The sequence below is a fragment of the Dromiciops gliroides genome, chromosome 6 (genome assembly GCF_019393635.1).
Source record: "Dromiciops gliroides isolate mDroGli1 chromosome 6, mDroGli1.pri, whole genome shotgun sequence".
In the NCBI taxonomy this organism is placed as follows: domain Eukaryota; kingdom Metazoa; phylum Chordata; class Mammalia; order Microbiotheria; family Microbiotheriidae; genus Dromiciops; species Dromiciops gliroides.
This window is the reverse complement of record NC_057866.1, coordinates 136,465,355-136,492,094: the sequence shown is the minus strand read 5'-3', so window position 1 is coordinate 136,492,094 and position 26,740 is coordinate 136,465,355. Positions and strand designations below refer to the sequence as shown.

General features: G+C 33.1%; 1 protein-coding gene across 10 annotated transcripts in view; it reads left to right on the top strand.

The window, feature by feature from the left end:
- EPHA5 (EPH receptor A5) overlaps positions 1-26,740 on the top strand; it is a 522,081-nt gene that overhangs the window by 461,504 nt on the left and 33,837 nt on the right. For all 10 annotated transcript variants that reach the window (XM_043970528.1, XM_043970532.1, XM_043970530.1 and 7 more), the window contains 3 exons: positions 8,664-8,731; positions 9,865-9,990; positions 11,080-11,265. In XM_043970528.1, coding sequence (XP_043826463.1) covers positions 8,664-8,731; positions 9,865-9,990; positions 11,080-11,265 — 380 coding nt within the window. The remainder of the gene's footprint in view (positions 1-8,663; positions 8,732-9,864; positions 9,991-11,079; positions 11,266-26,740) is intronic.

Below are 26,740 nucleotides of genomic sequence, written 5' to 3'. Positions count from 1 at the left end.
TATGGCTCCCGTATTGGACTGCGCAGTCACACTATGGCCTGTGGCTCTTCAAGGCGCTGATCCGTGGTCGTCCGTGACTCGTGGAGAACTAATATATATATATAAATACATATATACAAATATATATTATATATATTTATATATACATACATATATATTTATATATTTCTATTTCTATTATATATATTATATATAAACATGCATATATGCATGCATATGTGCATCTGACCTGCTAGCTATGAAATATACATAAATTAAAAATAAAAAACACTGAAGATAGAATATGGAAGACTTGAGTTCAAGTCCTGCCTCTGATACCTCCTGAATTACCCTGGGCAATTTACTTAATCTGTTTTTGCCTCAGTTTCATCACATGTAAAATGGATTTAATGACCCATATGGTCTTGTCCAACTCTTGCTTTATGATCTTATTATAATCTCAGCACACATTCTCTTCTAGGCTCTACGGTTTACCTCTTTGGCTCTCCCTATACTTTCAACAGTCTTTCAAATATGTTTCATGTATGCCTTAGTCTTACAAAAACAGAAGAAGGAAGTAATAATTTATGGTAAATATTTGTTTTCATAGATTTTCAATAATATAGAATACTTCTATGTAGGACATTCTGTACTGATTGCTTTAAGACAGTGCAATCTCTTCATATATGACCCACAAATTGAACTGAATAAGATTAAATTCTTCAGAATATTCTTAAATTGGAATTTCAATCATAGGCTTTTATTTGTGCATACCTTGTTTCTAGCATTATTGCTGCTGATTATCAGTAAGCTGGTGAAAACTGGGCTGTTCTTCTGTATAATTTAACTTTATCATCTTAGCATTATTCTGGGCAAGTCCCCCGTCCAAAATAAAAGCATTAACATTATATCTCATCAGTCCACTCCAAATCTTCCACTTTAATTTGCCACTCCTTCACTGGTGATGTCAGGGGCTATAATTTACAAAGTTTCATGTGTATCTATTTGAATCCAAGGATTTTCCCCTAAAAGTGATAATGTTCATAATTATTGAATGTTGAACATAGTATCCTCACTGTAACATGGGATATATATATATATATATATATATATATATATATATATATATATATATATATATATATAATTTAGAAGAAGATATTTGCTCTTCTGATACCACCATTTATTTGTTTTTTTTAAATAAAATAATTGAAATATATTTTCTGTTCTAATATAATAATATACTTAAATATGAAATCATTACAAATCAAAAAATATTTAAGCACAAGGATCACCTTAGATGTGGCAAATTCATACTGGCAAGCTGGAAAGTGCATTTTAACAATAACTGTTTTTCTACTTCATTCAATTGAGAGAATCTAGCTTGTTAATTCAATTCTTAAATCAAAGACTTTAAGCATTGAATCTCAACTATGTTGTTTTTAACATAATGAACATATTTCAACAATAGGCTTTCCTACATTCATATTGCAAACCTTTTTTCCCAAAAAATATGATAATATTTATACCTAGTAAAACCTGGTTATGTTAAGTCTGCAAATGTATAGCTAAAGCAGTTAAAAATAAAAGGGCTTTTGAAAATCCCATATTCCCCAAATTACCTTTTTTGGCATACTTTAAATATGCTTACATTGAATTCAAGCATATGTCGACCTATTACCTTGACTCATTAGTTTTTGTGTTTTCATGCTTTTTCCTGCTTCCTTAGAGAGTCTCCGATGGTAAGGGAAATGGAGTTCAGTATGCTGAACATCAGCCTGGAAATTCAGAAGCATTCAGTTTTCAAATGAAGCTGATCATTCACTTATTCTGTGACCTTAAACGAGTCACTTTTTTAAAATAACAGACTTTTTAGAAATGAAGAAGGATAATAACTGTAGTATCTCTTATCTTGTTATTGATAAACCAAAAAACAAAACTAAACAAAACAAAAATCTGTAAAAAGAATCATGAAACACTTTGAAAAACACAGACAATGTTAGATAATAGTTTCTATTAATAATCTTTTCCACATTTTTGAATGATGCCCAAATTTCCTGAATTTTGATATAAGCAGTTTTAACTACTGCATCTTTCTTACAGCCAACCTTTTGCAGACATTATTTCATTAACCCTCACAAGAAGTCTTCCTGAGAGGTAGGTGGGAATATTATCCCCCTTTATACAGTTGGGAAACCTGGGAGGCTCAAAGACTAAAGCCCTCCCTTTGTAATAATTCTAGACTCTCATTTTAAACTGTTTTGTGGCAGGAAGATGTGAAGCATTGTTGGATGTGAATAGAATATTTCATTTTAAATGAAGTATTACTTTGTGAGAATGTAACCATGTATTGTTTTGTAACCACATTTTTTATTTGTATGGAATAAGGTAAAACTACATTACATATTAATTAGCTCTGTGGTGATGAAAAGTAAAAGGTAGCTTCTTTAAATATTTACAAGATAATCATAAAGTTTGCTACTAGGCACATAGACAAATGATTACAAAGAGATGAATTTTTAACTTTTATCCTACATTATGAATTATTTTCCAGTATTTAAAGTCCAATACAGAAGTAGAGATTATACAAACTAATAGACAAAGCATCATACCATTTTTTCCCCAAAATTCATACCTATCTGTCCTTCATAAAGCAAATTCCTAATTCATGGTATCCAAATTTACCAAATCATTTTGGGGAAAATTACTTTACATTTAAAAAAAATAATTTTATTTGATGAAATATTTTGGAAGTGAAAATGTGAAAATTATATATAATCTCCTTAATGTGAAATCATGTAACTTCTCTATTTTTTCTTCACATTGAGGATGATCAGTGTTTTTCACTGGTGAGTGATTATGCTCCAATATATTCAGAATTTTGCAATAGGTGAATGATTATCTTATTCTTTGTAATATTCACTAATTCAGATAGCAAAACATTTTCAAATGGAGAAGGCTTTCTTTCCTTTTAGCAATATGAAAAAATCATCATATAATAGTTGTACCTGCTATATGCCTCACTCCATCTCTGAGGAGCTCAAAATCCCTTTGGAGTGATCAGGAATACTAGTATCTTCATTTTTAAAATAACAATAATATGATCCACAGCCTCAACATTTGCTTTCAAGACAGCTAGCCATCCCTATTTACTATGTCAACCAATTGATTATTGTGTTTTGTTAAAGGAACAAATTTGAAATTAAAAATGCAGTCCCCTTTTTTCTGTATTTGTTATATGTATGTATAATGGGGAATATTCTAATGCCCCTTATAGCCATGTCTAATCAAAAAAAAAAGTTGTCATTTCATTTCTTTTGGTGAAGACTGCCAACATCTCATTCCAAACCTCCTTTGTTCAGTGATGGCAAATCCTTGAACTTGAAGAGCCAAACCATTTCCAAGAAAGCTGTAACTGATCCTTTTCAGGATTTCAGCAATAAAAGTATTTAAGCATGCTTTTATGTAATGGATGGAGCCATTATTCTGTCAAAATATGATTATGTATATTCCTATTAATGTGGTTTTCCCAAAGTCTAAAGTTGCCTGGAGTTCTCATTTTGCACAAGAGAAATATATAAGCTTCACCATTTCCTGACAGTTAGTTTCCTTTGGAATGTTTTCTCTTTAAAGTAAAACAATGTAATGGGTATTATGTAGCAAAGCAGTAAAACAGAGATCTAAAGCAGAGGTGCTCATTTCCATGTCAAGAAATGTATTTTCCAATTTTTTTAAAGAATTACAAATAAGGAAACATTCTGTGCCTCTGTGTGTGTGTGTGTGAGAGAGAGAGAGACAGGGAGAGACACAGAGAGAGAACTGAGAACTGCTGCCTTTAACCAGATAATGTGAAAAAGGTGAAAACCTTTTGCATCTATTCTGTTAAGGAAAATTTTTGTTCTTTAGAAAATAACTCACCATAAATTCAGTCCCTGTTGCTCACTCATTCATTCCCTATTTTAATATCATTGAATAAATTATTAGTCCTATCTAGCAGTATTATATTGTCCTCAAATCTCAAATTTAATTCTAGGAATTAAAAAGGCACTTTTTTAGAAGATTCTTGTGAGTTCTATAACATCTTACCACTGTTGATTTTTTTTGTTCCTATTTCATGTATGATGGGAAATTGGCAAATTACCAACTCCTCTCTCTCTCTCTCTCTCTCTCTCTCTCTCTCTCTCTCTCTCTCTCTCTCTCTCTCTCTCTCTTTTTCCTCCCTTCCTCCCTCCTTGCCCCTCTTCCTTTCCCTCTTCATCTCTCTCCCTCCCCCCCTCATTTTACATGTGCATGCATGTGTGTACACACACACAATATTTGTTGAATTTTCAAGTTGTAGATTCCTAATTATCCAGATCTTGAAGCAATCATCCTTAAACTTTTTGGTTTCAGGATCCTTTACACTCTTAAAATGTATAAGTATCCCTTCCAAAGAATTTATGCTTATTTGGATTATATTTATTGTTTTTAATTATTATAAATTAAAATATTTAATAAGTATTAATACTGTTATACTATAATTATAATCAAAGTTATGAATTCCTGGACCCCTTGAAAAGATTTTGAAGATGACCAGGTATCAACATATGATAATACAATGATCACTTTTCTAGAGTAATGAAAATTGTGATGGCTTCTAAACTGTGAACAGGTATTTTACACTAATGATGAATGTCATAGACTTAGACTTTTAAAATCTTCATTATTATTAATAAACACATAGAAGATGAGTTGGTGTATGATACAACTTCTCTTTTCCAAGTATCTTTCAAAAAAGCAGGATATTCTTTTGAATGATAAAAATCAATGGCAAAACTATTGTGGTTGTTCAGCCTCAAATTCCAAATGAAGTAGTTATTTTTAGCATAATATTTCAAAAAGCATTAAAAATATAATGTGAAGTAAAATGTATAAAATATGACTTCTCCATTCAGAAAAAAATGTTCCAGAAGGCAGGGGACATAATTTATGCCAAGAGTGGCATATTTATTGTCTATTTGATTGGTTAAGATGATGCATCTGGAGCAGTTACAGAAGATAATACTGAATGAACAGGTTTTCTGCAATGCTTTGTTAGTGATGCTGAACCACTATTTGAGTGCAAGTCAATGCCAGCTGCAGTTTTACTTGGTGTATCTTGTTGAGGCTTGTTTTAATGGTGCTTTGGGGGGTTTCAGAACTTAATTTTATATGTTAATGTGACATGCTGCCGTATATGTTATAGAGCTCCAGAGATGCCCATAGTCAAAAATAACTCGATTCTATTGCCCTTCTGAATCTCACCCTAGGTAATAAAATGTTAACCACTCTGCACAAAGGTATTCCCAAATCATTTTTTATAAGAGATTTAAAGTTTTATTTCTACTTTCATGTGAGAAATTTACATACAATTTAAATTTTCACTAGACACATTTAATGATAAAGATAACTTCAGAATCATTTTGAAAGCTTAGGTTCTGTTTCTTGGGGAAAAGGGATATTTGTATTCAAAGGTAAACCGTAAGACGTGTGTATGTTTGCATGCATGCACAAGTGTGTTTATTGGTGTAATTGTGTATATTTTGTTAAAGTGTGCTTTATATTAGGTTTGTTCTTTTAAATAATACCTAGATCTCCAAAAGTATATAAAATGTTTTATATGACTTTATGGTTATGTGGGTATATGTAGACACAGACAGTAGAAGTATATATGTATATATGACTCTATATAAATATCTGTATGAACATATATAATCAAATATTATATATGTATTTACATATGTTTGTAGATATATATGAGAGGGAGTTAGATTTTAACTGAGAATGAGTATAAAATAGTTGAAAGACCCCTCATTATAGCAAAAAAGAGGACTTAGGTTCAAATTTTGCCTCTCACTTTCTACATTTGGGTCTTCCATGGACCCAAGTTTCCTTATCTATAAAATTAAACATTTGAACTAGATGACTTTCAAAATCTCTTCTAGTTCTAAATCCATGATTACATAATATTTCTAGAGTCAAGTGAATCAATTGAGGTCAACAATAATGAATGCAAAAAAGTAAATGCTAATAAAATTGAAGAATTTTTTTTAATTAATTGAATCTTAGCTTTAATAAACCATAGTATGATTTCAGCATAAAAGGTATTTGTATTTTTTTCTATTTTTATCTAATTCTTTGCTGAATTACAATATCAATGAGATGGATGTTAATGAGATTTTGTAGGATACTAGAGTCCCATCAAGGTCCTTTCCACCTTTAAATCTATGATCCAATTTAGTGTATAACTTCACCAATGAGCAGGATATAAATTGGCTAATCTCATAGTTTATTCATAATGAGTAGTTTATTCATGTTAACTACTATTTAATCAATTAATATCAAGCAGTAAATATAATATAACTTAAAACCTGATAACGTTTTCCTTGTCTTAGTACTCTCAGTAAAATTCACTGTTATTTAACAAAATTAGGTTTTTAATAAGAAAAAAAAATATTTACCATAATCTTGTCTCTTTTACATTCTAAAATTAATAGCATAGCAGGCTCTAAAGAGTTGTCCCTATTATGTTTTGTCATATTTATTATCACAATGCAAAAGTATTTTAAAAGACAAATTATTAAACCAAAAAAATACTCTCATTGAATCCATTTTTGGGGCATATTCTCTATGAGATAAATGTTTAAACCAATATTAGGATAGAATAATTCATTGATCCTCCATGAATGATTGATTTCTTTTTGTCAGAACATATAATTATCTCAGAAAATATATTTGCTATGAATTTTGTTATTTCTTCCTTGTTACAATAAAAACCAAATGAAATGATATTTTTGTTTTTCTAGTAATAATTTGAATGTCATGTTGGTATGGTTCTTAGGCATCATTACTCTTGCCTTTGTGTCCTCCTTCCTTTGCCAAACATTTTTCATCATTATATGGATACAACCAAAAACATCATCCATTCATGCATTCATGCATTCCTTCATTCATTCATTCTGCAAACATTATTTAGCACCTGCTTCACAAGGCATTATGCAAGTGGCTGTAGAGACAAATGAGCCTTGGTTTCTGCCCAAGATGTAGTGAGGGAAATGAGACATAAACAAAGAACTCAAAAACAAGGTAGAATATGATAAATGTTGCAAGAAATTTGTAACATGTTATGGGAGGCACAGCATAGAGAAGAAACTGCACACATTGTAGAGGATGCAGGGAGACTTCATGAATTTTGTAGCATGTCCTTGAAGGGGTAGAATTTTTAAATGTCATGTTTGGATAGGGAAGATAGTACAGAGCTTTTTGCAGATGGAATAGTATACTAGTAGAACAATGTGAGATGTGACTATGGGTCAAAAGAGGGCTTTAGTATGAGTAGAATATAAATCTTTGGAGGGATAGAGAGAAGTAAGGCTGGAAACACAGGTTAGGGCCAAAACAAATTGGATCTTGTGTTAGTAAAACAAGTTTGTTAGATAAGCATGCAGGTGGCAGGAAATTTTTGAGCAAAGGACTCATGTATTCAAAGCTGTTTCATAAAAATTAAGAGCGGTAATCACTGTAGCGTGAAAGAGAGAGGAGACAAGAAGAGGGGAGAAGGAAAAAGAATAAGAATGTAAATATTCAGAATAATGGCCTAATGACACAACTTTGGGGAGTATTCACCTAGTTTCAGTGTTTGGGAAAAGAATAGGGGACAGTAAAGAAATTATAGAAATAATCTTTAGACAGGAAAGTGAAGAACCACAAAGTGATTTGTTTGGGTATCAAATGGAGATAATTTCCAATCAGGAAAGAGAGAGAATTAGAACAGGGGTGTTCTTGTAAATGTTTAACAACAAATTTCTGAGATGTGAATACTCTGACAGAAATTTAAAATTTTTTTCTTAAGCCAGTTTGAGCTCATTCAAGCACATCCACAGGAGAGAGCCAACAGTGATAAACAAAGGAGGGAATTTGAGATGGAATATGGGATAAAAAATGTGACCAGTGACTTTCTAGAGAAATTTAATTAAAGTAGTTGGAACAAAAATTCAGTTTACAAGAAGTTGAGGGAAGGAATGGTAGGGGAAAAGGGACTAGAAATGTACACTTACTATGATAGAGTTTCATTTTGAAAGGCAGACCAAATTGTTTTTAGTGAAATAATTCTGAACTAAGTTCTGGTCTTGTATGTATCATTAAAAAAAAGTCAGTATATTTGAGTGGTCATTTCATACAATCAGCCATGACTGCATTTACAAATGGCAAAGGGTGAGTTTTGGTTGGATTAGGTCATCTCTAAACTCCTTTTTATTTTTAATTGATTTATCATTGTCTAGGAAGAAAGATAAAAGCATGAAATACCCAGGATAGGTGAAAGGGTTAGGATAGAAAAGAGTCTTCCTTTGAAATAGAAGAAAAACATAAGAGAACAAGTGAAGATATCATGAAAGTCAGAAGATGAAAGATGAAGGATCTCATTTCAGATGATTATGATAAATTGTTTCATCAAATTATGTAAGGAAGTTATGCACTAAGAGTGGGAGGTAGAAGTGGAATTAAGTAAGTGAAATTATTTTTCTATTCTTTTGTTATGCTATAAATGTGAGGTTTGGTACTTTTTCCAAAAGACAACAATTTAAGTTCTCTTTCCTGTAGTTGTTGTGATTGAATTGCTTCAACGGATTGAAATTTGTAACTGGTTGATACTTACTGTGTTCCAGGAGGTGTGGCTACAGCAAAGCAAAACAAGACCCAGAAGAGGAAAAAATGCATTTTCATAATGGGCACAGTAAGCACATTGTACACATTTTCCCACAGTTCTTCAGTTTATGTTTCTCAATATATGTAGTAACATAATTAACCAAAGTACAGTTTTTTTTACATAAAATCTATGAAAAACAGACAATTTATGCATAGTGATTTGGTATTGGGAAGTAATTTTTAGGGTTTGGGCATCTGTTTGCTACAACTTTTGAACACTGCAGGAATTTCAGCAAAACTTTCTTGCATAGTATGAAAAATGTCATATTTCAAACTAAGTCTCTAAGTCAATTTTAATTTATATAAAGTCAGTGGAGAAAAATCTATGATATTAATTATGGAAATTGAGTGAAAATGAGATTTTTAAAAACCTGTATTTCCTCATTAAACATCCTCCCTGCCCCCCTCCTTAATCTTCTTTTGCTGTTCTCTTGTATTAGATAAGACTTTTCTGGAACAGGTCATATAGACCACTTATTCTCAAATGAAATGGAAGATTTTAAGAGGTTGTAGGAATTTAAAACATTATAATTTCACAAAGAAATGTAAAATGGCTGTATGCATTCCAGTTCATTAAAACTGCTTCATAAAATGTGATGCTTATAGTTTCAAAATGGTCTGACTTACCATACCATGACAAGTGTATGACAAACACAACATGTGTTCTTTCTGATTCTGCTAAATGTCCCCTGCACATGCACCAAAGTAGATTCGCTTTGATTTAATGTATATGCCCAAATTTGGTAATCTGTGACTGTATTTGTAAATGACATACTAAAACTTCACTTCTGTTTTGTTGTCAAATTCCTGGATAAAATTACCTTCCCCAACACACTCCCCTAAAATAGATAATGTGTGTGTGTGTGTGTGTGTGTGTGTGTATGTGTGTAGCATAATTTTCTATACAGTTTGTCTGAGAGTTAGGAAGATGTGGATCTAACTTCTATCAACTACTGGCAAAGTGACAGTCAAGTCCTTTAACTTATTAGAGTCTCATACAAGTAAGGAAAGAAAGAAACAATGGATGGAAGGAAGGAAGGAGGGAGGGTCGGAGAGACAAGAAAGAAAACAAAGTGGGGAGGAGGAGGAGAAAAAGAATGAAATGGAATCCTGGCCATCCATAACTATCATTTCTATTTTAATGGTGCTTTATTTTTACAGTTAAACTGCCAGGGGTAAGAACTTATATTGACCCACATACCTATGAGGACCCTAATCAGGCTGTCCATGAATTTGCCAAGGAAATAGAAGCATCATGCATTACTATTGAAAGAGTTATTGGAGCAGGTATGATGTTGTTTTTAAGTTTAAAATCTTGACTTTTATTTATAAATTAATGCATAAATGTTGCGTTAATCAGTGCATTAAAACACAGAAATGTTCTTAAATATGTGAAATTTAATGACCAAATTTTCAAAGCTACTTGTTTTCTATTATTTGATGATATAATTCAATTAAATGAACATACATAAATCTTTTGGATTAAACAATGAGTATCCAACTCAGTTTTTGCCATAGCATTAATTTTCATATCTTAGTGATATAATGCCAACTTCTGATTGTCTAGTTTGTCAACAATTTTTCTTGTTGCTGTTGTTCACTTTTGTCAATCATTTTCCCTCATTAGATAGGCTTTGAATCATTACACTAATCTCTATCACCACCACTTGAATAATGGAAAAGAGTCAGGTAGTGGGAAATCTAGTAGTTCAAAATAATTTTCTGTTAATAGTTCTTATCCAGGTTAACTGTGTTTTAAGAAAAAAGTCATGGCTTCTACATTTTATAATTTTCAAAAAAAATCCTCATATGAATATGTTTCTATGTTTCTTCCTATGAGCATACATAATTGTATTCTAGCTCAAGAATTTTTTTAATCTATGTTTAGTGAGATAAAGCATAATATGAACATACTTACATATCACATTATATTAAAAATATGTACCTTGGTGGGTGTCTATACACAGAACACTGCTTAAGTATTAAAAAATATCCATAAAGTTGGTAGCCAGTCTAGTGGTAAGAATCCTATTCCATTTAACTCAAGCAAAGTTGAAACACTCAGTCCATTACTGGGCCAGTTTTTGGAAAATATCCAGCTAAGTATGAGTTTCAGTTTCATTGGATGGATTTTAAAAAAATATGCTCAGTCAGTTCCAGGCCATGTTGAAGCATTGTAAGAGGCTTTTAGAAGAGAAATCAAATAATAAGATTACAGGTTCATAGATCTAGAATTGGAAGGGATCTCTGAAATCAATAGCTAAAAATAAATTTCAAAAATCCAATATTTTAACAGTCTGTTGGTCATCTGGCCCTAATTTGAGCCACTTGACTTAAAATGACGACTTCCCCCATCCCCTTCATCTTCATTACCAGGTGAATTTGGCGAAGTCTGCAGTGGACGTCTAAAATTACCAGGAAAAAGAGAATTTCCTGTGGCAATCAAAACTCTTAAAGTGGGTTATACTGAGAAACAACGGAGAGATTTCCTTGGGGAAGCAAGTATCATGGGCCAATTTGATCATCCCAACATTATTCATTTGGAAGGCGTTGTGACAAAAAGTATGTACCAACCTCCACATGATTGTGTTCTTTGAAAAATAAACTGATTTTCTTTCACTTTATCTCTTAGGTTTTGACTTTTAGTACAGAAGGATAACAGGTCCAGATGACATTAATATTATCTAATGCTACATAACTTTGAAATGATGTGTTCACATTTTAAAAGATTCCTGGGCAATTTGAGCTTATCTGTGTATAAACTGTGCTTTTAAGTGAAGGTGAACTTTTAAAGGCTATTGCAAGAACTAGCAAATTGAATAATAACCTAACCTCACCAAAATATTAATCAGTTAATGAAAAGAAATAGTGATGGTGTTAACGTTATCTTTGTCCTAGTCCCACATCCCTTTATCCTAATGAAACACAATCCTCAAAGGCTAGAGACATGGTTCTAATATGAATGGTTTATCCACAGGTACCATGCCACCTTTAAGCAACCCTTTATAGTCAGTTATATTTCTTTCTTTCGGTTTCTCCATTGAGGTATTTTAATAGCTCCCTGGAAAGCAACAGCCTCAAAAGACTGAAAATGTCCCAGTGACAAATGTCCCTCAGGCTTCATTATTTATTTCCCTTAAATCAGTAGCAACCTGTTCAATTTTGGCTCACACTTTTTTTGTAGTCTTGAGACCACAAAATGATATCCAATGCTTCCCATCTATTTTGAAGCTTCTGAGGCACTGGTATATTCCAGATATGTACTTATTTGGCATTCCAGCTAATTTCTGAGGAGCTTTAATACCAGATATGACAGCCTAATATCAGTTACTATGCTGACTTCCGTAAGCCTGCAGGAATCCAGGAGTGACCCTTTAATATTAATTATCCAGAGAGGGAATAGGCAAAATACATGGCACTGTGGATAGGACACTGATCCTACAGTCAGGAAGAACTGATTTTAAATTCTTCCTCACATACTTAGCAGCTATATCCCCCTGGATAAGTTACTCTTTCTACCTCAGTGTTCACAGATGTAAAACAGGGATAAGAATCATGCCACTTATGTCTAAGGGTCATTTTGAGAAAGTAGAAAATATTTGTAAAGTGCTTTCCAAAACTTAAAATGCCATAGAAATGGCATCTGTTATCATAATATGTAATTTTTTTTCCAGATGATATTTACTCAAGCCAGTGATACTATCAATGATTGTTTAGAGCACAAGCATAGAAGATTCTAGATGCCTGCATGTCATCCATTTCACCAGCCATATGGTTTCCAAAAGGCTAGACAAAATCCCAAGGATTTGATATGCTTGACTAGGTTTTTATTATTATTTTTTCCTTGTTTTGGTTTTGAATGGTGGGAAGCAGAGGAAGAAGGGCTACTGATAAGCACACAAACAAAAGAGGGCCATTATAACATTTCATTTAAATTTTCAGAACAGACGGGACCACAAAATTGGAGCACATTTTTTTAAAATGACATCAAGGGGCAGCTAGGTGGCACAGTGGATAAAGCACCGGCCCTGGATTCAGGAAGACCTGAGTTCAAATTTGGCCTCAGACACTTGACACTTACTAGCTGTGTGACCCTGGGCAAGTCACTTAACCCCAATTGCCTCACCAAAAAAAAAAGTAACATCTAAAATTTATAATATACACTTTAAAAAATCAAATAGTATAAAATAAAAATTTACAGCTTCTTATGGAATCCTTTCTTTGTATTTTGCTATATGTACAGAAATATTCATTTTTTCAATGTTAAGTTTATTTTTAAAAACAAAAAAAGGCTGAGCTTCAGAGTTCTTAAACTAATATTTGGGTAATTTATTCACTCAAGTCCAGTGTTCTATATAGTATGTAGGCAAAGAACATTTTAGTTATATTGACTGTAGCCATATCACAAAGAAAACTATTAAGGACTTCTCATAATCATCTTCCTAAAACTTCCTGCTGTCATTATTTTTATATTATTTTAGGGACAGTTGCACAGTACTTTCTTCATGCTTGCCAGGTTATGGAAAAAATAAAATAAGGGCTTGAGGGGCTATAATCCCCATTGATTTGACTCTAAACATTTGAGAAACAGCAAGGAATAGTAGTGGAGTTTGATAGGTCTTTTGAATTCTCCGAAGTCATTGCAATTCAACATCTCCACACAATAGTCCTTAATTGACTTCTTTAGCTCTGTGTCCAATTTCAACTCTTCTCCTATGAGTCTTGGGGCAGCCCACTGTAGCAGTAGGAGCAGATTACTTTTCTTGGCCCTGTTCCAGCATGACCCCTCAGAATTTCTATTTCAAGAACAAAATCATCAAAGTAGGTAGTAACTCCATATGCTCCCTGTACAGAATAAGAATAGTAGTAAGTTTCTCGCAAAGGCAAAAATAAGGAAGGAAAGAAAAATCATTTCTTGTTGCTAATGGCCATATCTTAATTCCCTTGCACTAAGTTAAGCATATACTTCTCAATTTGGGGACAAAAGGAGAAGAAAAAATATTGTGATCAACAATATTGCAATAGTCTAATTCCTATATGACCTTAATATATAATTATTGCCACTAGAGCACTGGGGTAGCATAGCTCTGAATAGATAAGGAAGGATAACCCATTAGCTACATGGTACAGTGGATAAGAGTTCTGGCATGGTGTCACGAATACTTGATTTCAAATCCTGCCTCAGTCACTAAAATTCTTTGTGACCCTAGGTGAATCGCATACCCCTTCTTGCCTTTGATTCCTCATCTGTAAAATGAGCAAGAGAAGGAAATAGCAAACTACTCCATTATTTTTGCCAAGAAACCCCAAATAGGGACATGAAGAGTTGGACTCAACAGAAATGACAGAATAATAACAGCAAGGCTTTAATATTTATTTCATCATAATAAGAATCTTAGGTTCTTAGAGAGTTCTAGATTTGTCCACAGCCTGTAATGTTAAGATCAAAGATCCAGATCTGGAAGAGACTTTTCAAGTCATCTGATCAAAGCCCCTCAGTTTGCAGAATAGTCATCTAAAATCCAGAGGAAGTTATTTGCTTGGCATTATACACATAATGTCCAAACTGCAATTTAAACTGAAGCTCTTTCTCTCAAAATCCAAGGCTATTCACACAATTTTGAAAATACCTCCATATCAGAGTTCAACTTTTGGCTCTGCTATTGGCTATCTGTGTTACCTTGATAAAGCCACTTAATCTTTTGGGGTTCAGTTTCTCCATCTCTAAAAAAAGGTGGGATATGTGCCAATAAAATGGCTTAATGCTCTAAATAAGGAATTTTGGTAGTGCCATCAGTAAACCTGTCGGTTTAAGTTACCTCAATGATAACTGATGCCTAAGAATTCTAAGGATATATTTCAGAGGGGCCTGTGAATTTAAATGGGGAAAAATGCATCTTTTCCCCCATATAATTAATTTTCTATTTAATTGTATAATTTTCAATTATGTATTTTAAAAAATCTTTTATGAGAAGAGGCTTTCACCAGACTGTTAAAGGGGTCCATAACATAAACAAGATTAAGAACTCCTGATACAAAAATATAGTCAATGAAATGAATTTGGAGCATGGTCATTGATGTCTCCTTTTTAAATTTCTGAGTTTTCATACTACATAGACTCGTCATATTTATTAATACAACTTGAAATACAGAGCTCAGTCATTAAATGCGTGCTTCCCTATCAGTAACATTGGAACATGGACCTATTTTATGTCTCCTCAGATGACTTAGAAGAGAGATCTGCATATAGTGTATGCTCAGCAAATGCTATTCAGTTCAATTCAGCAAATATTTATTGAGTATCTTCTGGGTGCACGCAGGTTAACTCAACTGGTTATAGTGTAACATTAATGAGGCCAAGGCTGAGAATATGACTCTTGCCTTTCCCCCACTCTCATCACCACACCAAATAATTAAACAGACAATTCTGGAATAAAAAGAGAGGAACAAGGGAATGGATATTTATTAATTTCCTACTATGTGCTCGGCATTATACAAAGAACTTTGCAATTATCATCACATTTTACCCTCATAATTTTTATTAAGTAAATGCTTAATAAATAATTTTTACTCATTCATTTCTTTTTCTTTTTTTGGGGGGGCGGTGAGGCAATTGGCAATTGGGCTTAAGTGACTTGCCCAGGGTCACACAGCTAGTAAGTGTTAAGTGCCTGAGGCCAGATTTGAATTCAGGTCCTCCTGACTCCAGGGTCGGTGCTCTATCCACTGCACAACTTAGCTGCCCCCATTCATTCATTTCTTATATTATACACAGTAATACTGCGATACATCCATGTACCTATATACTGTCATACTATAATTATTTGTATTCATGTTATACCTAAAGTGCTAGCTCCATGCTGATAGGCATGATGATATTTCATCTAAACTGTGTACTCAGGACTCATTCATCTGCCTTCTGCCTCTTAGTAAAGAGGTTGTGGTCAAGAATTGCCCTACGTTTTAGCCATGGTCAAGGTATTGATTCATTTTACTTGACTACTTATTTGTTACAAAGAAGGGTACTATTTTGGGTGTGGGAGTTATTTTCTCTGTTTTTCAGTTGAGGAAAATGAGGCACCAAAGGTTAAATGACTTATATAGTAGATTTCTGAAGCCAAGTTTGTATTTAAGTCTTCCTGACTCCAGGGCAAACAATCTATCCACTTTACTAGTTATCTCAGTTGAATGGTATCTTAGATTTCTTTATATGCAATGCATGCAGTTAGTAACTGATATTACAATAAGTGAAGTGAACAGAAATTCCAAATCAACCACCACAATTGGAAATTATACCTCTAATACATTTGTACTAATGCTGGCTAAGTAATTCTATTTCTTATCCCAAGGAACGACATAATTAATGTTGAGTAACACTATCATAATAATATACTTTTATTTTCTTAGAAGGGGATTTTATCCTTGAGTAATTAGGGAAGAGAAACATTGAAGGGGTTGAACAAGGTAATAAAACAGTACTTGATTAAAATTAAGTTATTTTACAATGTCTTTTGTCCATCATGAAATTTTACTTCTTCAAGATTGATATGACTCACTTTACCAAAAGACTGTTTTTATGAAACTCTTGCTAAGGAAATATGCCTTGAGATCAGTCAAGGGTAAACTTGTTCCTCAGGGAATGAAGCCTACTTAGAAGAGATGCAGAAAATACAAAAAAAGAGCTATCTGTAATAGAAAGGAAAGAAGATTTAGAAAAATACAATCTTAAGAATTCAAATTATATAAAACAATTGTATATTCAATTCAGTGTTCTGTGGGCCTAGGATGTGTACTCTACTCTTCTGTTGAATTCTCACCTATCTTATCAAAACCAGCTCAAAGTCTCAAGCCTTCATAGATTCTCCACTGAACACCCAACTAGCAAAATTCGACCTTTTATATCCTACCTAGCATTGTATTTTTTCACATATCAAATGACCATTATAATTTAGAATTTCAGTTACATATTTATATCATATATCACAACCCCTCCCAGCAACCCCTATAAATTGTGAGTTCCATGAGGTCAGGTTCTGGGTCTTATTTAAACCCTGTATCTTCCCTATGACTTGGAGAAATAAGAATCTAATATATTTTTAATTAAGTGAACACAAAGTTCCTGTATTCTCCATAATGATAAATATAACTATAATTGAAATATGTAAATTATGGTCCAGAGTATAAAATGGAAATGTTATAAAGAGTGATGATGAATCACCCTAAAATATTTATACTTTTTTTAAAAATCCAATACCTTGTTCTGAGGATGACCCCTCAATAAGAATATTAATAGGAAAACTGAAACAATGGCCTTTAAGGTGACTCTTTGTCTTTATTTCTTGTTCTGTGTGAATTGAAGTCGTATTTTTCCTTCACAAAGGTAAGCTATTAATGCTCAACTTAGGAAGTCTGCAACTTGTTTTTAATTTACCATGTTGAAACTCACTTTATTTGTGTCCTTAATTTCATGCTCTCTGATCTGATGCTAATTTATTCAGCAATTATTCTCAACCTGCAGCACACAGATAATGAAGCATAAGTGCAACTAAATCTTGTGATTTCTCTGATTGAAGCTGGGGTGGGGAGGCTGGAGTAGCACTCCCACAGACAGGGCCATAATGATGCTCCATCTTTTCTGTATCATTGCTTAAAGTGCTAGAAACAAGGGACCTCACTCAGAAATCCTTTTGTGATCTGTTGCTAAATATGGCACATTCCAAAGAGAGATACTGTCACACCTCCTGACTCAAATAACTCATTTTCAATGCAAGGCACTTTCATGAAATGCTCAAAAGTGCCAACTTCTACTCTTCAGCAAGATTCAGAAAATAGCAAAAAGAAAAAAAAATACTAGTCAGCCCTCTTTCCCATCACAATATCATTGTATTCCTGAGTTTCTTATAAGCTGCTCTACCTTGTGTTACTTGTTGCAGAAAGTAGCCAAGGGGCTGCTCTTCTTAGATGTTATGTTAATAAATTCAGAGCCAATACTTGCAAATCATAGAATTGCCAAATGTTAAGTTCCTTCTTTAAAACCTAAGGTGATGTAAATTTCTTCCTAATCAGAACAAAGACCAAAAGGAGAATCAAGGGCCTTAGGCCACATTTACCTGATCTAAAATTAGGTCAGGCATGGAGTTGTGCTAAATTTAAAGTGAATAGGAGACTGGAAATACTTTGCAAAATACTATTTACTGTATAATTAAGGAATGACTCCTTCTATTCCCAGGGGGATGGCAATTCAGGTACAATAGACTGGTGAAAAATTTTGACCCAATTGTGACTTTAAAATGTATGATTTTATTCAGGTTTGTCTATATAGTATTTATTTTATTGATCTCCCAGTATATTTTTAAAAAGCTGTTTGTATTTATCTACCATTGTTATTGAAGGCAAGTTGTTAAAATACATATACTTTTTTAATTGTTAAAGAAAAAAATTAGCCACATCTTTTCTTTAAAATGAATATATTATTTGGGAATTGCTGACCATATGATGATAAGGTCTTGCACATAGTAGATTATAGGAGCATTGATCTAAAGTTAGTATTTTAGAGATCATAGAGTCCAATCATTTATTTTTTATTTATTTGTTTTTGTCAGGCAATGAGGGTTAAGTGACTTACCCAAGGTCACACACAGCTAGTAAGTGTCAAGTGTCTGGGTCCAGATTTGAACTCAGGTCCTCCTGAATCCAGGGCTGGTGCTTTATTCACTGTACCATCTAGCTACCCCATTTATTTTTTGAATGGCAAAAATAAGTCTAGGGAGGTAAGATGACTTCTCCAGAGATGCACAGTTATAAAGTGCCTGGCATAAGATTTGAACCCATTTTTCCTCATTTCAATGAGTATAGATTACACTATGCTAGGCTGTCTATCTATATATGCAATAAAAGTTTATGAAATGGATTGGAATGGAATGGAATTGAATGCTGTAACTATGGTTCTCAGGAAAAACTCATTAGCAAATTCATGAATCATGTAAATACTGCAAATAAGTAATCAACTGATTATTTGTTACATTCAAGTTTTACTGTGATTGATTTTAGGTCATTAGTGACTATCAATAAATGAAACTGTAGTTGAATTTTACAAGGATGTTTGAAAACAAAGAAAATAGTTATTCAGTAGAAAGAACATTGGGTTTCCAGTAAAAAAAAAAAAAACAAGAAAAAAAAAACAACCCTCAGGGGTTCTACCCTTTCAGCTAACGACCTTACCTCATATTTCACTGAAAAAAATTGAGGTCATTCTCTAAGAGCTTCCTTTCATATATATATATATATATACACACACACACACACACACATACACACATATATACATATATGCACATATGTATGTGTATATATATATGTGTATGTATATATGTATGTGTGTGTATATACATATATGTATATATGTGTGTATATATATGTATATATGTATATATATATATATATACACAATCATTTAGACAGTCCACTGCTATCTCTGCCTTCACTCATTTCTCACCTAAAGAGGTGGCCCTTCTCTTTTTCTAAAGTATAACTTTCTACCTTTATCCCTTTGCCCATCCTTTCTAGATGATTCCTCCATTGGTCATCCCCACTCTTACTCTTCAATCTCATCTCTCATCTCATCTCACCTATCCACTGCCTACTCTTTAACTGTTAATGCATCACCCAACCTTAAAAAAAAATGAAAGGGAAAAGAGAAAATCTCAATTGTTCCAACCACCTGAACACACACACACACAAACACACACACACCACAGATGGGGGGGGGATGGAGAGAGGATATGGTTAGACTGGAAGAGGAGTATATATAGATATGGATGGATGGATAGATAGATAGATAGATATCAGTATATATATATATATATATATATATATATATATATATATATATATATATATATATATCACTATGTCTATATGTCTATCTATCTAGCTATCACAGTCTAAATTCTGATCTCATCATTTAACTGAAACTACCCTCTCCAAAGTGAAAAATAATCTTTTAATTGCCAAACATAATGACATTTTCTGGTTCCTTATCTTGATTAGTCTGTAACCTTTACTACTATCAATCATCCTCTTCTGATTACTTTTTCCTCTTTAGGTTTTCTTAACACCTACAATGGGAAATAATATATACAAATTTCCCCTGCTGGATATATGGATATTCCTTCTGGACATACCCAATATTCATAAAGGACCCCTTTTGTGTCATCCAAGGTTCTGTCTTAGAACTTTTTCCTGTTCCCCTCTATAACATTTTATTTAGTGATTTTATCAGCTCCCATGAGAACATCATTTCTATGCAGATGATTCCCTGTTCAATATATCCAGTCCTAATTTCTCTTGAGCTCTCATTTCATATCACTAACTGCCTTCAGATATTTAAAAGTGAATTTTTATAGGCATATCAAAATCAAAGTGTCCAAAAACAGAACTCAGTAGCTTTCCCCAAATAAACCTAATCCTCTTTTTTTTTACTTTATTCAATAATAAACATTTTTCTTTATACTTTTGATTTCCAAATTTTATCCCTCCTTCTCCTCTCCACTTCTTGAGGTGGCAAGAAATCAAATGAGGGTGATACATATGCAATTATATAAAAAATTTCCAAATTAGTCATTTTGCATGAGAAAATGAATAAAAGAAAAAAATGGGGAGCAGCTAGGTGGCACAGTGGTTAAAAAGCACCAGCCCTGCATTCAGGAGTAGCTGAGTTCAAATCTGGCCTCAGACACTTGACATTTACTAGCTGTGTGACCTTGGGCAAGTCACTTAACCCTCATTGCCCCCCCCCAAAAAAAAGCCAAAATGAAAGAAGGTTTAAAAAAATAGCATGCTTCAGTGTTCAATCAATATCTGTTCTTTCTTTGAAGATGGATAATATGCTTCATCATCATTCCTTTGGGATTTTCTTGGATCATTGCATTGCTGAGAATAGTCAAGTCATTCACATTTCTTCACCTTTTTTTTTTGTTACTTTTTCGATATTGTTAAAAGAAATACCATTCTCTCAATCACCCAAGCTCGCAGCCTAATCATCTTTCTTATCTCCTCATTCAAAATCAACTCACAAATCTCTTTCAAGTTTTCTTGTCTCTACATTGACAATGCTGTTCATATGTTGCCTTATATATAGTCAAATAACTATGGTAGCAATGATATGCTCATTGCCTTACATCCAGATGATTGCAATAACCTCCTTCTTGATCACATTTCATGTCTCTCCCCCATTCCAATCCATCCTATAATTAGCTACCAAAGTGATTTTAACAAAGCACTAATCTGACCAATCTGACACCCTTACTTGGAAAACTCTAGTGGCTCCTATTTCACCTAGTCACCAATATAAAAATCACTTTTTGGTATTTAAAGCCATTTACAACATGATGCTTTCCTCCCCTCTCAGGCCTCTTACACTTGACTACATGGACCTTTTTGTCACAACTAACACTATCTCTTTATTCTGTTTCCGTTCATTGTTGGTTCCTTATGCCTATAATCTCTAGCTTTGTAGTCTCCTTTCTGCTATTGGATTTTCTTTGAAATGACCTTTTGGGGCAGCTAGATGGCACAGTGGATAGAGCACTGGCCCTGGAGTTAGGAGGACCTGAGTTCAAACCTGGCCTCAGACACTTGACACTTACTAGCTGTGTGACCCTGAGCAAGTCACAACCCCAATTGCCTCACAAAAAAAAAAAATGACCTTTCATTTTATTTGTATAAATCTTGAATGTATGCAGTTATTTAGATATTGCCTCCATTTTTAGAATACCAACTCTTTGATAGTAGGAACTCTTATTTAGTTTATGGTTCTTGGTACTTATTCATTCACTAATCATCTTGTTAAGCACTTACTTTACAAATGTTGGCTGACTTCTTGTTACTTCTCAGCCCACCTCTCAACCTCAACATCATCTTCTATAAGATTGGGAATAAAAACACTTTCATTATTTACTATGTGATTTATATAAAATTTAAACTTTGAGGGCAGGCATTGCTTTTATTTTTTTGTCTATGTATTTTGAGCACTATAGCAGTGCCTAGCCCATAGTAGTTGCTTTGTAAATTCTTTCTGAATTAAACCATATATTTGAAATGACCCACCATATGCAAGGAAAGTAATTTTCTGAAATCTCCTCTTTATTTGAAACATAATACAAAATTAAAGCATTAAAAATCTGGCTTTCCAATTTGCTTATATCAAAGTTTGCAAATGGTAATTATATGAAATAAGAATAGAAAGGTGAGAAATGTTGTGAAATGTGTTAAATGGCAGTCCCAAGATTTTACATTTTGTTATAGATTGAATAGGGAGGTATAGAATAGTTTTGAATGGGGAAATTGTTCTAGAATCAAATCCAGGTTTTTGAAATATAAATTTGATGCTTGCATGGGAGATGAATGGGAGAGGGGTATTGTTGTTCAGTCATTTTTTCAGTTGTGTCTGACTCTCTGTGACCTCATTTGATGTTTTCCCTTCCCAAGCCCATTTGTGTAAATGAGGAACTGAGAAAAATAGGGTTAAATGATTTGTCCAGGATCACATAGCTAGTAAGTTCTGAGGCCAAGTTTGAATTAATAAAGATGAGTATTGCTGATTCTAAGCCCAGTTCTCTATCTGCTGTGCCACCTAGCTACCCACAATGGAGAAGGACAATTGACTGGAATTAGGGAGAGCATTTAGGGGTTTTTGAAGTAGTCCAGGTAAGAGTTGATTAGGGTCTATGCAAGGGGATTAATATGGATGTAGAGCTGACATTGATTAGCCATTGATATTATGAGTGGTAAGGAAAAGGAGTCAAGAATGATGCCAAGATTGTGGTCATCTAAGTAAGAAATAAGACTATTTAAATGATAAAATGATTTCTATTTGGGGCATATTGAGTTTCCTTTGACTATGAGGCATCCAAATGAAAATGTGTAACATATGGTAATATGGGAGTGGAAGTAAGGAGATATTAGGAATCATATATATTGAGGTGATAATGAAACTCACCAGACTTGAAAGAAATTAGTAAAAAGAAGGTAGAAAAAAGAGAGTTGAGAGTGTAGCACAGATCTTTGAAATTTACCCAACCCATCCTTAGTGAGTAGGAGGAAGATGGTCCAGCAAAAGAGCTGAAATGTATAAACAATGATGAGCAGGATGCTTTCAGAAAAAGACTTAGATTACCTGATGCAGAATAAAATGACCAGGACCAGAAGAATATCAGATATAGTTACAGTAATATTGTATGATGACGAACTGTGAATGACTTAGCTATTCTCAGCAATATAATGATCTGAGACAATTCTGAATGAGATATGATGAAAAGTTCTCTATCTCCAGAAAAAAAAAGAAGTGATGGGGTCTGAATGCAGATTGAAGCATATTTTTAAAAACTGAATTTATTCACTTTTGGTCTCTGTTTTTGTTTTTCAAAATATGATTAACATAGTATTAAAAATATTTGCCTTCGAGGCAGCTAGTTGGAGCAGTGGATAAAGCACCAGCCCTGGATTCAGGAGTACCCGAGTTCAAATTCGGCCTCAGACACTTGACACTTACTAGCTGTGTGACCCTGGGCAAGTCACTTAACCCCCATTGCCCCGCAAAAAAAAAAAAAATTGCCTTCTAAATGAGGGACATACAAAAGGGAAGGACAGAGAGAATTTGGAACTCAAAAATTTTAAAATGGATATTAAAAATATTTTTACATATAATTGGGAAAATAGAATATTAATTTTAAAAAAAGAAACTAAAAAGGAGATATCAAAAACAAAAGAGAAGAACCAGTAGATCACTATCTTGTAAGGCATGCATGGAGGAAATAGCATCTAAGAGTGTAAAAAAACTGAAAATCATTCAAGTAGAATGAAAATTCAGTGGTATTATTGAATTTAGCTGTTTTTTAATATAGGATTTATCTAAAGATCTTCAAAAGTCTCCTATCTATATGACTATCATTGTTGACTTTAGATTTGTGACTACAGATTTCAATAAGGAAGAGTCCTTAGGGCCATCTAGTAGCACCCTGCCTCATTTTACTGATGAAAAGTTGAGACCTAAGGTGGTTAAGTGATTAGCAATGAGTTTAGAAACCATGTCCCTTATTTCAGAAATTTCTATAATTAAACATTAATTCCTTTGCATAAAAGAAAAGCCCAAACATGTTAATATTTGTTGTATCAAAATATACAAATGTCTCGATATGAACTAATTTTGAATTTTATTATAATCATGTTATGACATAGCTTTAACAGTTCTTATGCATAGGCATTTATTATGCAATTTTAAAATGACTGACAGCTCCTCCTGTCTATATTTCATGCCACTTCATGGTAATTGGTTTAAATAAAAATAATTTGCATGTTCTTAGAGGATTTCATTGAATTTACAAGGACTAGAGGAAAGCACATTAATTATTGCTATGTCATCCTTGCAAGCTAGCGAGAAATGAGATATAAAACCTGAGCCAAACTATATATAATTAGCATAAAAATGACTCAAGCATGAAAATTAATCAAATGGGATTTGAAGAGTCTTATTATTCTTGTCAACAAAAAATATCATACCTGTTTGCAAACTTTTATTTTGATTTCTCATCCCTCCCACCCCATCTTCTCAAATATGAGAGACATTTTAGGTCCCCATCACACTTCTCAAATAACATTTTTTTAAAAAAATTATGTTGTTACAGCTTTTGCTGTCATACATAATTAATATGTCTCTTAGACGCAGATGATGCTGGCTGAATAATTGCACAGCATGCATTCCAGGTGTCCAACTTCTTAAAAGTAATTATTTCCTCTTTCTGTATGTGTATTAGTTAATGCTAATAAGATTTTTGATGGGTGCATCCTGTTTTCAGCATGATACTGTTCTTACAAGCTCAGTAAAATCTGGGTTGAAGGCCAAGATGTTCATTAACCCCGGAAATAAATGCTTCATACAGATTTTAACTCATTCCTACTGAAATTTATCAATCTAAGGAACACCTGCAGTCAACTCATTCTACTGATAGATAATTCTTTAAAATAAAATAGAAAATGAATAGGGAGGTAGGAACAGAGAAATTTGGTAGACAGATGAGAATAATAAAGGAGCATTGAATAGAATTGCATGTTAATCACATGGTGGGAAAAAGCAACAGGTTTCAATAGATGTATAGAGGACATAAATGAGGTTGTGTATAGATAAAGTAATAGGCAATAAGTGTTACTATTTATGAATGTCCCTTAACCTAAGAATAGACAATATTCTTTTCTAAACCCAGCTCCCATTACCTAGCCTCAGCCAGGTATGATTCTGATACTAGAAATTTAACCATTATAAAGTCATTATTTGAAGTTAAGCTTTTCCTCATGTAAATTATAAATACCCCTTGAAATATCACAGATCAGTCTTTAGTGGGGCCAACAGTAGTTGTAGGTTGTTTGCTTTTCTTCCAACCTCAAGTTATTTTCAAATACAGGGGCCTTTAGCCAGAGGAATAATGCAGAGCACTGTGTATCTCCCTGAGAATCAGAGACAATTGGAGAAGAAAGGGAAGACATCCTTAATGTTTTTAAGATAATGCACTTGTTTTTGTTTGGGGTAAATTAAAATATATCCTGTGTCCGCAGTCTTCTTACCTCATATACTTCTACAAGATTAAAGAAAAGTTGACTCTTTCTGTGGAGGTGTTGTTCAGAGTCAAATTCTTATGTCCTAAAGAGAAATAGTAGGTGGGAACTTGAGCCAAAGACATACCTAGTAAGACAATCCTTAAAAGGTGATTTCATTTTTTGACCTATTTACTGAACTAGTAAATTAGGGTAATGGTGTAGGTAAAGTTAATCTAGTAAAGAATACTGTAGATGTTTATCTTTTGGCAAAATGTGGGATAGATTATAGCACAATTACATACATTTGACACTGGTTGAATGGCTTAGTTCAAAGAGTAGTCATTAATGTCATGTCATTTTGGAAGGAAGTCACCAGTGGAGTACCCCAGTGATCTGTACCACCTCCTGTAGTGTGTGTAGGTATGTGTATTTGCATACACGCACTACATATATGTGCATATCTGTTTATATACATGAACATTTATACATATACACGTGTGTATGTGCATATACTTATACATACAATACATGTATATATACACACATACATAAATGTATATACACACATACATATATATATCTATATCTATCTATCATCTATCTATCTATCTATTTATAATCTCTTACTCAGATAGAAGTATAAATTCCTGCTTACCAAATTCATAGGTCATGGAATTTTAGGAAGAATAACTGACATAATAGGTATCAGTCAGGATTCAAGAACATCTTTACAGTCTAGAACATGAGGCTAAATCAGAAAATCTGGAGAACATCCAAATGAGCACAACAGAAATCATGGGTATTTTCTTTATAAAAGTGAATGCTTGGTGGGAAAAAGACATGTGAGATAACTAAAAGTTTATGTTGGGCTTTCAAATGAAAAAAATGTATTAGGCTTTTTTCCCCATGTTCTAGTAAGGTAGAATTAGGGTCAATAGGTGGAATTTGCAACAAGGTAAGTTGAAGTTTGATATTATGAAAACTTCATGATAATTAGAAGCATATTGAAATAGTGAAATGAAGTGCCATTCTACATGCTGGGTTCTCCCACATTGGAGATCTTCAAACAAAGGCCATATGACGATTAGTCTGGTACATTGCAGAGGGGATTCTGTTATAGATTGAATTAAAAGTCACTGAAGTCCCTTCCATCTCTGTGATTATGTGCTATATTGGTACAAAATAGCTTACCAGATATTATAAATTTTATGTGGAAATGCTTAAATTTATATGTAACTTTTATTTATATCTAAATATTATAATACTCATCTTGGTGTTGTGTTTTTTTTAATTTCTGGCAGTGATGACCTCCATAAACAAGCATTCTCTGGTGTGAATTCATTAAATAGCAAGGAAGCTTTATATTTTCCTGTAAATAACAGGAAATAATCTATAGTGCATTAGTGATTAGCTTGTGATTTTACATGCATATTTTCATGGATCATAT